Source organism: Haliotis asinina, chromosome 2 (assembly GCF_037392515.1).
Source record: "Haliotis asinina isolate JCU_RB_2024 chromosome 2, JCU_Hal_asi_v2, whole genome shotgun sequence".
NCBI lineage: Eukaryota > Metazoa > Mollusca > Gastropoda > Lepetellida > Haliotidae > Haliotis > Haliotis asinina.
The window spans coordinates 15,346,187-15,360,275 of NC_090281.1; the positions used below are offsets into that span (position 1 = coordinate 15,346,187).

General features: G+C 41.2%; 1 protein-coding gene across 2 annotated transcripts in view; it reads left to right on the forward strand.

The window, feature by feature from the left end:
• Nucleotides 1–6,127, forward strand: part of LOC137272290 (sodium- and chloride-dependent glycine transporter 2-like) — a 29,700-nt gene extending 23,573 nt beyond the window's left edge. For both annotated transcript variants that reach the window (XM_067804654.1, XM_067804655.1), the window contains 3 exons: nucleotides 1,638–1,738; nucleotides 2,271–2,438; nucleotides 3,554–6,127. In XM_067804654.1, coding sequence (XP_067660755.1) covers nucleotides 1,638–1,738; nucleotides 2,271–2,438; nucleotides 3,554–3,691 — 407 coding nt within the window. In that variant the 3' untranslated portion in view covers nucleotides 3,692–6,127. The remainder of the gene's footprint in view (nucleotides 1–1,637; nucleotides 1,739–2,270; nucleotides 2,439–3,553) is intronic.
• The last annotated feature ends 7,962 nt before the right edge of the window (nucleotides 6,128–14,089 follow it).

Consider the following 14,089-nt stretch of genomic DNA (forward strand, 5'->3'; position numbering starts at 1 on the left):
GTTGATGTTGACGCTGCACATATATGACGGCAGTCTGTAACAGACAAAACAGTTGATGTTGACACTACACATATATGACGGCAGTCTGTAACAGACAAAACAGTTGATGTTGACGCAGCACATATATGACGGCAGTCTGTAACAGACAAACAATTGATGTTGACGCTGCACATATATGACGGCAGTCTGTAACAGACAAACAATTGATGTTGACGCTGCACATATATGACGGCAGTCTGTAACAGACAAACAATTGATGTTGATGCTGCACATATATGACGGCAGTCTGTAACAGAAAAAACAGTTGATGTTGACGCTGCACATATATGACGGCAGTCTGTAACAGAAAAAACAGTTGATGTTGACGCTGCACATATATGACGGCAGTCTGTAACAGACAAAACAGTTGATGTTGACGCAGCACATATATGACGGCAGTCTGTAACAGACAAAACAGTTGATGTTGACGCAGCACATATATGACGGCAGTCTGTAACAGACAAAACAGTTGATGTTGACGCTGCACATATATGACGGCAGTCTGTAACAGACAAAACAGTTGATGTTGACACTACACATATATGACGGCAGTCTGTAACAGACAAAACAGTTGATGTTGACGCTGCACATATATGACGGCAGTCTGTAACAGACAAACAATTGATGTTGACGCTGCACATATATGACGGCAGTCTGTAACAGACAAACAATTGATGTTGACGCTGCACATATATGACGGCAGTCTGTAACAGACAAACAATTGATGTTGACGCTGCACATATATGACGGCAGTCTGTGACAGACAAAACAGTTGATGTTGACGCAGCACATATATGACGGCAGTCTGTAACAGACAAAACAGAGACTGATATCATGAGTATCGATCTACACAGGGTACGATGACATCTGTCAGTCAAATCACGTAGCCTGACTAACAGATCCGTCAGTCGCCTCTTACTACAAGCGTGGTTTACTGAAGATCAGTTCTAACAGGGAGCTTCTTGACTGCAGTGAAGAGAGATACATACAAGATACTCAACGCTCATCTTGACCAGCACTTGCGCACACCTCGATCCCATCCCAGAGAATGCATACATTGCGTTTCTGAGTCATATGGGTTAAGTTCATTAGAGGATATACTCAAATGTCACTCATTGTGACTTACGGACCCGCAAAAACCTTAGACAACGTGGCCACAAATGGGATTCAATAACTGCCTTTTGCATACCTTTGCAATGCTTCATTCAGTCCTTATTTTCATTATAGTTGTAGCAGGTTCTAGCACTGCAACATACGAGAACAAAATCTGGCCCGATGACGTTAAGCCCGATGACGTTAAGAATGCATAACGTCAACGCGGGCACAGATTTCATTTTCTTTAAACGTTAAACCATTATGTAAAATTGAATCACTAAAAATCAAGTCATTTAGACAGAATGCGAAGCATTGTTCCCCAGCACCAGTTTACAGTATACTATACCAAGTGTCTCTTACCCACAGCGGTTATCTCTCTATAAGACGCCGCAGTGTCAAACGTCGCCGAGCTGTGGCGAAGTCAGTGAATTATGAGCTCAGATGTTAATCCACCGGCTACCATTTTTTCGAGAAGCATCCTCATATTGTGTCTCTCTTTTTAGGTATTGACCGTTTTAGTGGCGACATTCAACTGATGATTGGCAGACCAGCACCTCTATTCTTCAAGCTTACATGGTGTTACATCACACCAGCAATGCTCCTGGTAGGCACAAACGTCATACATGGGAGCGCCTCTGGGAACACATTAAAGAGTTAAATGATATAGATAAAAACCATTGTTTTCAACGTTTTGGGGGATAACTGTACTGATCTCTATAGTGATAACAAGTGTTCGTGAGCGTTTCCTGCCCAAACGATAGCACCAATGAAAACGTAAAGGCAGAGGTAAGTCAGGTGTGCAGGTGACAACAAACACATGCCTGACACAAAGCTTTGGAAAGATTTTGTGTGCTCTACAAGATGTGCTTGAAAGAGTCGGATGCTGAGCAATACTCTATGTGATTCCTTGATATTCTTAAAAGAAACATGATGTTAGTGATTGATACGTCATCTTATCCCAGATCATTAGATCGATGCTCATGATGTTGATCAATGGTTCGTCAAGCTCAGAGTTGATTATTTATTTATTTTATTATCGCCGCTATATGACTGAGTCTAAAAAGCAAACAAAAAAGTAATTTTATCAAGACTGCAAGCAATTAAAAGATTATAAATATATTAATTTTTTTTTTCAGATGACTGTTGTTTTCACTTTCGCCCAGTATAAACCACCAACATATGGAGAATATGTGTATCCTTATTACACGACTGTAATAGGATGGATAATCGCTTCCATTCCCCTGTTGCCTGTGATAATAATGATGTTTCGTGCTATTTACAGTAGGAAAGGAGGTGTTCTTCAGGTAATTCTGATGAAACATTCTGTGATGTATCTATTGGTAAAATGTAATGAGAGAGAGAGAGAGAGAGAGGAGAGACAGAGAGAGACAGACAGAGAGAGAGAGAGAGAGAAAGAGAGAGAGGGAGTATGTTTTAACGGCGCACGCAGGCTTAGGGCCAGTTAATTAACCGGTTCTTCAAAGGTCATGGTACCTCACTTCTCTAGACTATGGTTACATATAACTTTTATTGGGTATATATGCAGTTTACAGTAATTCAGCACAAGTGATTAAATGTTCATCGCTGCTCAGTAATACTGAAACGTCGCTGTTCCTTTTGTGAGAAAAATGAAACGTGTTAATTGTTTATGTGTAGTGGGACTGAAGAGACAAGTATTTAGGCAATTCGTCAAATTCAAGATAAGTTTAATAATTAGCAGCTACTCCCGTCATTGTTTCATGTGGAAGTAATGTCTTTCTTCAACATGTGGTTAAATGATGTTGTGGATGTATTTTGTAAGTGCTATAGTTTAAATCAGAAACTGAGATTCTTAGTGGCTGTATTCTCAAAGGGGGTTAAAGCACTGTAAAATTATTGTCCTCCCGAGAGGACAAGTAAGTCCCAATATATTCAAGGTAGATTTATTCTTACCATCTATTCAGTCTTAAAATATGTGAAACGTTTAATGTATGGCTGATTTGACTGCATTGCCGACGGTTGAAGGGATGGTGTAAATCCATTTGCATGCAGGAAGCAAATGTACTGTAACTCTTCGTCAACAGTATTTTTTATTACTAATTCTATTGAATTCTGATATAATTATTGATTCTTATTGTCACGATATGGCTGAAATATTGCCGATATGACGCTAAGGTTTAACTCACTCGCCCACTCACTTGGTTAAATGACTATATGACGTTCAAGATATATAGTATATGGCAACAGGTCCTTGACTATGTTCCTACAGCTCACGACAGTGTCTCGAATGTACAACAGTATAAGTACTGTCGCCTGTAGTAACATGATTTTTCATGCTGTGCAAAGAGATATGTGTAAGGCTTCTTGTTTTTAGTGCTCCTGATGAGCATTTGGAGCAATGCTTCTGGGCAAAGTCTTTATGGCATTGGATTTATTTCAGAGCATTAAGATGTCCCTGAAACCTGATGACTCATGGGGTCCATCTGAACCATCTTACCGTGCCGAGTACATCAAGAAACACAGAAGACCTTCCACTCTCACAAGTGCCTTCAAATCGTCGATTTCCTGGAAAGGGTAGATAGAAAACCTTTGGGTAAAAAGTAGACACCACCATGGCCACCATTTCGCGTTCCGCTCGCTGGTTGAGTATCGGACAGACAGGTCTCTCATCAGACTTCAATGATACTTTGAACGTCAGAGGCCAATAGTATATCAATATTTGAGGTAAATGATATATGGGAATATACATCAGCAACCGTGACAACTTTCAAACTCAAACACGGGGTTGTGTGTGTGTGCATGCTTTATAAATTACCTATAATGAAAAATGAACTGTGACAATCTTTTTGTTCATTATTTTAAGTCATTGACGGGCAAACATTTCACAAGCGAGGATAAATCTATTTGTTCATTAACTGGTTTATACGTGATATATACACAGTGATATGTGTCTTCCAGATAACAAAATCAAGATAGTTGGGATTACAAAGTGTAGTTCTTCCATGCCTATATCCTTCATCAACAGATATGTCTAGTCAACTACCAACTAGTTAACCATCGCATGGAATTCATATTATTACTACAGGATTCAGGTTCATATACTTATTTTTTCAGACCAGACAGTGTATCCTATTATATGAACGACAAACGAAATGTCACTACACGTATGTTCGTATGCTATCTTGACAATGTCCCTTGATTTTCTCTGCTAAGTCATGTATCAAAGAAGAAAGGTGAAACGGACATAAAATGCATCCTCGACAAACCAAAAATTCAAGGAAGGGTATCCAATACGATACTGCCATGCACCTCTGCATTACAACACAGTAATCTTCTGGTTTGCTGAATATGTTTCATCCTCATAGTGATTGCCCCAATTATACTTTGAAGGAAGCTGTCGAATATATGGGCATTTAGGTCCCAATAATATCGATTAGTTCAAGTTAGAAACCAGTATGTTGGAATTCTGTGATAATGTTCTCAATAACCTAATCCAGTCCTGATGTCTTGTTCTTTAAGTACCAGGAATCTCTATGAGTATCTGTTGTCACTTCGTTAGAGTGATTTGCATATAAGTGAAAAGAAACATCCTCATGTCATCTTTTCGCCTATTAGCGAGGAATTGTTAAAATGTCCACAAATATTCAGAATATTAAACACTGTCAGTTTGTTGTTTGCGGCGGATATGGTATTCTTTTCCCTACACATTACCGCATTGCTCCTAACAGCTTCGGGGTTGTCAACTTCATCGATACATGGCCCCATTTCCTTATGAGCATGACTGAGACATGGATCTTTCTTTAACTTTGGCTTTTAATATCGAACCGTTGCTGATTGTCTGTTGGTTTGTTTTGTTTTCACCAAGTAGTAGCTATGCAAAACATCTCTGTAATGCTATGTCAGCCCATCTTCTCCCATAAGTCTGGGGCCATGCTGACCTTGTTGCGAACATCTGGAGTCATCACTGATTTTCAGTGGCTCATTCATACGACACGTAACCCATAAGTAGCAATTTCATTAAACAATTCGTGACACTTGATCACTTTCCAAACTGGATTGTGTATTTACTACACTCCTCACCCTTGAATCCCAGAAGAGGATCGATTACCAAAATGTGTAGATGCCTTTAACTTAGTCTGATGAAATATGTTTCGGTTACTGTGCCAGTCACCGGCAGTTAAACAGGCCCCAGAAGTTCCAGTACATACTCCCAAATCTGCACCGTGAGTTAAACGTGTTATAATTGAGACCCTTCATAAAACAGTGTTGATTAATTTCTACTTAATCCAATGAATGAGGGCGAAATTCCATTATGTAAATAAACATCGTCACACTATAAAGACGACCAGCAAGTGCTTCTGTTGTAGAAACATACCATTACGCATGGGCTGTATGTACCAAGTGATAACTGGTCGAATACACATACTTGCATTTAATACATGACATGTGCACATTATGTTGTTTTTATACATGCAACGACGTTACAAGAATCGAAAACTCGATGGATGCACCTTTCTTTTTCATTAGCACTGAGGTTTCATTAAAGTTATGATTCAACATTTGCTTCTTGCATCGATTCTTATATACGCAATGAAGTTAAAAGAATCAATAAACCTTTCTTCTTCTTTATTGCTAAGGTTTTGCCATGAAGTTGCTAGAACAGATAAACTGGATGGACGCACTTTTTGTTTTTCTTTATTGCCAAGGTCTTGTTCATAAAGTATTGATGCAACATCTATTTTTCATCGATATTTCATACAAGTATCGATGAAACTTTCTTCTTCTTTATTACTTAGGTTTTATCAAAGTATTGATTCAATGTCTATTTCTTTCATCGATTTTGAACACATGCAAGTTACAAGAATCTATAGACTTGACGGATGCACCGTACTTCTCCATGATGCTCTTTGATCATCTCAGCGTTATGTTTTTGTTTTTTCATATTTGCAGCAGTGTGTATAATGTAAACCAGATTCCCACAAAGGCAAATAAAAGTTTATCCTGCTCTCCATTACGAACGATTTCTTGTTTGTTTACAATGTCCCCTAACATGTCCCATGTAAATGTTTGTTGCGTGTCCTATCATGTGATAAACTAGTTGTCGAGGACGAGGGGAACATAAAGAAACCTCGTGGGTACATGAGCCCATGGAGCAGTGAACAAGGTATTTATCTTACCGAACACCTGAATTATATTTTGAACTGTTGTAGCACTGGTACTTTTGAACGTGAAGGGAATCGTTTCGTCGCCCTTGTGCAGACGACACAAGGAAAACAAATTTAGAGTTGTCTCCCGTCCATTCACTTTCAATCACAAAACATCAATAACTTCGTGATTCAATGTTAATCAAGTTAAAGAAGTATTACTATGAATAACCAAGTGAGTTCGGCATTCCCTGTACATTGAAAACAATACATCGTCTGTAAGCGTGGTACACTGAAAAACATACAAGGGCGCTTTGCCAATCAGAAAGCGACATTCATGTGTGAGGTAAGATAATATTTCATAAACTAATTGTCATCGAGATAGTGAGTGAGAGAGTAAAACACCAGTGATACTCTTATGGCCAGATTCGGCCTGCTTGGCCACTTACAAACCCTTCCATACATGTGTGGTTTTGAGGTCCGAAAATGTCCAAAAACAGTTTTGACCTGCGATAAAGAAACAGATTACAAAGAATAGCTATGTCATACTATTCAACTCAATATGAGCACTGTCGTTTACAAACATTCGAATTCGTCTGAGTTAGTGAATTTAGTTTCATGTCGCACTAAGCAATATTCCAGCTATATGGCGACGGTCTGTAGATAATCGAGTCTTGACCAGGCAGTCAAGTGATTAACAGCATGAGCATCGATCTGCGGAACTGGGATACGATGACATGTATTAACCAAGTCAGCAAGTTTGATCCTGATCGTCTGACCACACAACACCAAAGTCCGTAAAACTTGGTTTAATACTCAATGTAAACAGGCTAGAAAGAGTATGAAGAAAGTGGATAAGTATTTCCTACCGCTTATAAACTAAATAAAGTTAAAATCCCACTTCAGTTGTAGTCCCCTGTACCAAAGCCTGACCGGGATTATACAGACCGGTCTGTTTTACGAGTGGCGTCTGTAAAAACATGGAACGAATGGTAAATAATAGATTAAATGGTATCTTGAAACCAATAATCTCATGACAAATATTCAATGTGGTTTCAGCGGAAAATGGCACTATCATTGATAATTTGGTACGTTTAAAATTGTTTGTTAAAACTGCTACAGTGAATGTAAAACATGCAGTGCCGATATTCTTTGATCTTGAGAAAGCATAAGCCACCGCCAGAAAGCATGACATGATATGATTTGGTTTGAGGGAAGCTTCGGAATAATTGCCGTGTGTTATTGTATCGGGTCGGCGGTTTCAAATATCTGCAGTCCCACGGGACCTTCGGTACATTTGTCTTATGTCCTTCAGAATTTCACCTGATGACAGTCTCTAAGTTGATTAATCATCTCTTAATCATCGCCATATAAAACTGTGTTTACAAACACAATATACAAAACTATATTCCATCGAGTCTAAAAATGCATTTAACTGCGTTTTAATCATCTTAACGAGGATACATACAACAAAAAGTCATCTCATATTCCGCCTGAGAGTCAAACCTGTCTTTCCTGCGCGATTAGTGAGACAAGTTGACCGAACACTGACAAAATTAAAATGACAAAAGACTGATGTTAATGAATTACAGTATAAACAAGAACTTAATCAGTTAAAATGAATATGTGTTCTTTTAATGTTTGACTAAACTGTAATACAATCGCCAACGACTGAAGGGATGGCGTACAGGAAGCAAAAGTACTGTCGCCATGGTCCCTAGTATGGTGATCTATCTTCAATTGTTGTTGAGATATAGTCTGTTTATATTAATCGGCGTCATTAATGAAGGTCAAGCTATTGATAACACTATAATTACAAGTTCTAAATTCGTTTGAAATAATATACAGTGGACTATGTACAATCTGACACTCACTGGGACCGGGAAAAATGTCGGATTGTACGGATTGTGTCGGATAATTCAATGTCTCCTCAATTTTCAAACAATACCATACATTGTAACTGGCTTATGTCATGAGATTAATGTTTCAAGGCTATGGTCTTGGTAAATAAAGGGAAAAGAAAAGAAATTCTGTATTTATATGTACATGCAGGCTTTATATATGTCATAGGCTTTATCGTATGTAGGCTTTAACATCTTCAGTGAGCTGAATCTTCATTTCTTCATACTTGACAAAACATTGACTCCTCACATGCCCTCACGTGGGCTTGTAAAACAGCTTGTGAAAACAAAGGTCCATGCGTTGTCGCAATGATATATACACCTGGAAATTAATCAAGCAACACCCCAATTTTTTCTATTGGAGCAACTTTGAAGTGTTCTGACAATCAAAATATGCCGGGTTGATATAGTTTGACACTTTTTTATTCAACAGACGATCTCTGACAAACAACTTAAAGGGAAAAAGTATCAAGACTTTGCTTTATTGCAACGAAATCCAAATTCTTAAAACTGTCTTAAATTCATGAAAAAATGGACACAATTTACTATTCATCCACAGACGTTGTTGTCAGGTGTATTAACACAAATGTCACATGGAAAGAAAGAACAGTCATCTGAGAGTCTGCACACCGACTTTCATCAATATCTAGTGTGTCCTCCCTGCGCACGCACCACCGATTCCAGACGCCTCCTCATTCCTTGGATGAGTCTCCGGATCTGATTCTGGGGGATCCTGTTCCACTCCTCATGCAGGGCAGCCGTCAATTCGTTGAGATTATGGACTGGTGGGTCTCTCTGCCTCACACGACGGCCAATAAAGTCCCACAAATGTTCAATGGGGTTGAGGTCAGGGCTCATGGCAGGCCATGGAATTCTGTCAATTGCATTTTGCCGCAAAAAATCATTTACAGCATGCGCCCTGTGAGGTCTAGCATTGTCGTCCATAAATATGGGTCTCGTTGCCAGAGGATGGTTCTCAAAATGAGGTACCACAGCCCTGTCAAGAACCTCCTGTTGGTAACGAACACCGTTAAGGTTGCCACGGATGGTAATGATATCCAACTTGCAGTTCATGGAAATGCACCCCCATACCATAACGGAACCTCCCCCAAAGGCCACAGTCTCCTGGATGTTCCGTGGAGCCATTGCTGTGTTCCTCTGCCTCCAGACCCGAGTACGACCGTCCACCATGTGCAGCAAGAACCGGCTCTCATCTGAGAAATGGACCTTCCTCCAAGAGGCAATGTTCCAGTGCAAACGGTCATTACACCAGGCCAGTCGGGCTGCCTTATGGGCTGGAGACAGTCTGGGTCGCTTGATTGGCCTCCTTGCCCGGTATCCTGCAGCTTTCAGACGATTCCGAACAGTCCTGTTCGAGATGGGTCTCCCTGGAAGCCACTCCTGTCTCAACCGAGAGCTCGAGTCGAAGGACCTGCGCCGTACAAGTCTCAGTAAAGCTCTGTCCTCCCGGACTGTGGTCTTCCTGGGTCTTCCTGGTCTAGGCAGGTCTTTAACTTCATTAGTGGCCCGGTATTTTTTCAAAAGTTTTGAAATTATGGAATGATGTCGTCCGATTTGAGTCCCGATTTGTCTTAGAGACATACCAGCATTCCTCATGCCGATTATTTGCCAACGAGTGGCCTCTGATAATTTCCTACGTGCCATGACATTGAAATGAATGAAAAACCGAATGCAATCGACAACCTGCGCTTGTAAACACCCCAGGGAAAAAGTGCATTTTTCGAAAGTTGAGGTTAAAGCAATGCACGTGCGCTGTGCAAGCTTCACGCGCGTCATATCAACCCATGAAAAGCTCATGCTGTATGTCAATACATCAAAATTGAATAATCAATCATCAAAATTACTTCGTTAAACTTTGTTAAGTTTTTATGTGTCTTTGAATTTGGTGTTGCTTAATTAATTTCCATATGTATAGAAGAAAGCTTTCCAGGCCCAAAAATACGTCGGGATTGACAGATTGTCGGATATTTCAGATGTCGGAATGTCCACTGCATACAACGGAACGTTTAACAAACTTTTTAACAGTGTGGAAAAACACACCAGATCGTTGAATTGTCATAATTTACGTTCTTTGACGTCCGGTACATTCTGTTACAAATAACAAATTTTTATTTTTATTTTTTATATTTTATTTTTATTTAAATAGTCAGTATGGAAATCCACATGCCACTCAATGTCAATGATTTGCACGTGAAAGGTGCTCTATCCAGGGAAAGTGGTGGACAGTTCACATACACTGATGCTTTTTCGCTGTCGTTCACTGTTCAGGTACCTGTTTGAAACCGGAGCTTAAAATGAGACGGGGTTTTGTTTCACACTCGCCGAAAGATGTCAGTCTATAGACCTCTGGGAATCTGATCAAACGCAACGGCAGGTTGTTGTCCGATTTAATGTAAGTGGCAGACTGTGGTAGACATTTCAAGCCAATGGGTCCGTGGACTATCCATGTCGACCAGGCCGCCCCAGAGTCACAACGGTGATGATAGGCATACCGATTAACACCGCTTACGTAACAGATTCCTTACAGCAGTGGATCTTTAGACAGAACACTTCATTGTTAACAATGTAAGGATATCCAGGAGAACCGTTCGGTGACGTTTAAGCATATTCAGTTTGTCCTGTCATGATTGAAAGACTGAGTTTATCGTAGCACTAGGGAGCGAATCCCAGATGTAACTGTGGCAACGCATAACCGATTTGGCGGTGGATCGGTCATGGTTTGTGTTGGGATAACTCCTACTTGACATACTCCACTGCCGTGGTCGACAGTAATCTTGCTGGACAGCGTTAATGGGAGAAAAGTCTGGTACCTATAGCAGCGCCATCCCTGTAAGCTATGCGTGGCTTTTATCATCGGCTCTCTTTACTGCAAGACGACAACGTTAGGCCTCATACGGCCAGGATTAGGACTATCATGGAATTACTTAGGCAGCCGGATGTACAGCGGAGTGGCCAACATGTCGTGAGCATGCGTGGAATGAACTCAATTGACGTGTGTACACACGTCATCCAGGACTACCGGAGCACTCGGAAACCGTAGAGCCCTAGCAGAAACGACAAACATGTCACGGGGCATCAAACAGCCAAGACATTCCCGTGCGCAAGACAACCCATCATGTTTAGACGTGTTCAGCAAACAGATCAGGCATCTGATCGACCCAGAAGTGGAACTCCGACAGTCACTACACCACAAGAAGACCAGCACGTACGGATTATCCAGGTGCGCAATCAGATGTTGATTGCAACGGCATCGGCAGCAACAGCACTGAGTCACCACATCAACAGAGCCATAGTGATCGACGATTCCATGGTAAGGTTATCCTGTATCGACGGTCTGTCGGATGGCTTTGACCCCTCTACATGGTAGGGACTGTTTCAGTAGACAAGGGCGGTGCGTCGACGACAACGACAACTGCGTACGTGTTGTCTTCAGTGATGAGAGTAGATTCAATCTGGTCCATGCTGACGGTAGCTTAAGAGTGTATCAGCGTCAAAGAGAATGGCTGGCTCCCAAACGCATACAAGTTGGTCTACCCTTTGGCGGCGGTGGTGGAAGGTCTGGGGAGCAAGTAGCGGCGATCAGTCGACACGTTAAGTGAACAATTCAGTACAATCAAGTGTTGCAACTTGTGGTACTGCCTTCAAGGAATTCTTTTCCAACATGATAAAGCCAGAGTCCACAATGTCAGGCATACTACATACGTCCTCCAACGCCATAATGTTGACGTGCTGCCGTGGTCTTCTCCTTCACCAGACCTCAACCCGACTGAAGATCTAAGGGACCATCTCGGAAGACAACTCCGACCTCGACGCCAGCAGCCAATCAAAGTCCGACAACTCGAACAGCCATGACGCATGGGCAAAGTTCCAAAGGAAGTCAACAGTGCGACTTACACGTTGCTTGAGGAGACGAGAACAGGCTTGCATCGATGCCCTCGGAGGCCATACAAGATACAAAGTGTGGTACCTGCTGTTGTGATATTCGGGTGTCTGAAAAGCGAGATTGCACTTTTCATCTGCAATAATGAAACGTGTCATTTGGATCCCGTGCATGTTTCACTGTACGTCACCGCAACAATGCTCACGCGAAATGTTTAGTTTCATTGTCAACAATTGTTTTAGACAGTGCCACAATACACACATGAAATTGCATTTCACACTTGGGTTATTGTTATACGACTATGCTTGTCGTAAGAGGCGACTAACGGGATCAGGTGGTCAGGCTCGCTGACTTGGTTGCGCATGTCATCGGTTCCCAGTGATATGCAATTCACGAGGGCTTCTGATGCTACACCGTATTTCCTAGCATGGTTATACTATGAAATAACATTCCTTCGTGTGGTGTCAAGCAGTCGAACGCACGCACGCAGTCATGCATTACCATGCGTATTCCCACTTCTAACTGACCCGTTGACTGACGTTAATTACGCAGACATGGGGCATGCAACCATAGAGTATTGGTTTGCCCCATTAACCATGGTCATGTGACAAACTGTAACTGAAGCGTACCCGTACACGAGTAGATACTAGCCTTGTGAGGTGAAGCGTGGTATTCAGAGCAAGAGGTGGATTCGGGCAGTATTCAGTCGCATCAGGTAGGTCTGACTTTCTGTTACTTCTGTTACAAATTGTTAAGAATTGTCATCCTGGGTAGTAATGATTAGATGGAACGGAATTCAGCGCGTTACACATGCCCTTGTCAATTCAAAGTAAATTCAGGGTTCGCTGTATGGTGGTTCGCGCGTCCGCCCGGAGAGCGGAAGGTTGCTGGTACGATCCCCGGCCGCGTCATATTAAAAGACGTTAAAATATGGTACTTGTTGGTCCCTGCCTGGCACTTGGCATTAATGGGTACAACAAGGACTTTTCGGCTCGGGGTCAGTATACATGTAATGTGTCTGAGTGGGGTATGTTGAGGGTAAAGTCCGAGTAACGCTCCATTCCTTAAAAATATTTTAAGGAATGGAGCGTTACAAGGATATTACCCTACTTAAATTACATTCAAAGTATCAGGAATAATTTTTTTTATCAAAGTTAAGAGTGAAAATGAGAAAACGAGGTCTGTAATTTCAAAGAGGTACACACCGCTCCATTCCTGACAATGGGATGACGACACAAATGTAATTTTTATCACACTCAACTTCGTGGTATCTCGCTGAACAATTTCTGTAAAACCAGCTGAAAAGTCTGGCCTACTAGAATCAGCCACACATATGCACATACATTTCCGATCTTGTCTCGAAACCATTGCCTTCAAACGAACATTCGACTGAGAGGACTAAGAGCAGGACATATGTAGCGCCACGCAAATGTCTGATTTGATGGGACAGATTTGACTGACGCATGTACGTCGTCAATTAAGCGAGATGTTCTTAAGGGCTAACGTGAAACTGTTGAAATCCGTTGAAAACTAGACATGCCTCAAGACATATGCTTTCTTGCATATGCTTTCGTATTTGTTTCATTGACTGTACGACAGACTAGATACAGGATGCAACATAACATGTACGCTTGTAAACGCCATTTCTCACATTCACACGAGGTCTGGTATTTTTCTGGAGATCCTACTGAGCCGCCTTCTGAGATGAAGAAATGAAAGATATGAAAGTAAATTTGAAAGTTGTGCCTCGCCATTAAAAATACAGGTGATGTTTTCAATGAACACTTCTTGCTCGATCACAACGTAACTTGGTATAGTGTGATTGCCTCCTGCTAACCTATTCTTATAATGACCTCTTCAGATCTGGTGTCACAACCCATGTCGGTTCGAGCAATATAGCGTTTTATAGCATGATTATTATTGATACCTACTTGCGTGTCTTCTGCATCAGATCACGGCTGCTATATCTCAACACAAGTTTGTAGTCGGAATATAGAATAAGAAGCGGTATCAAAGATTTGTCGATTGCT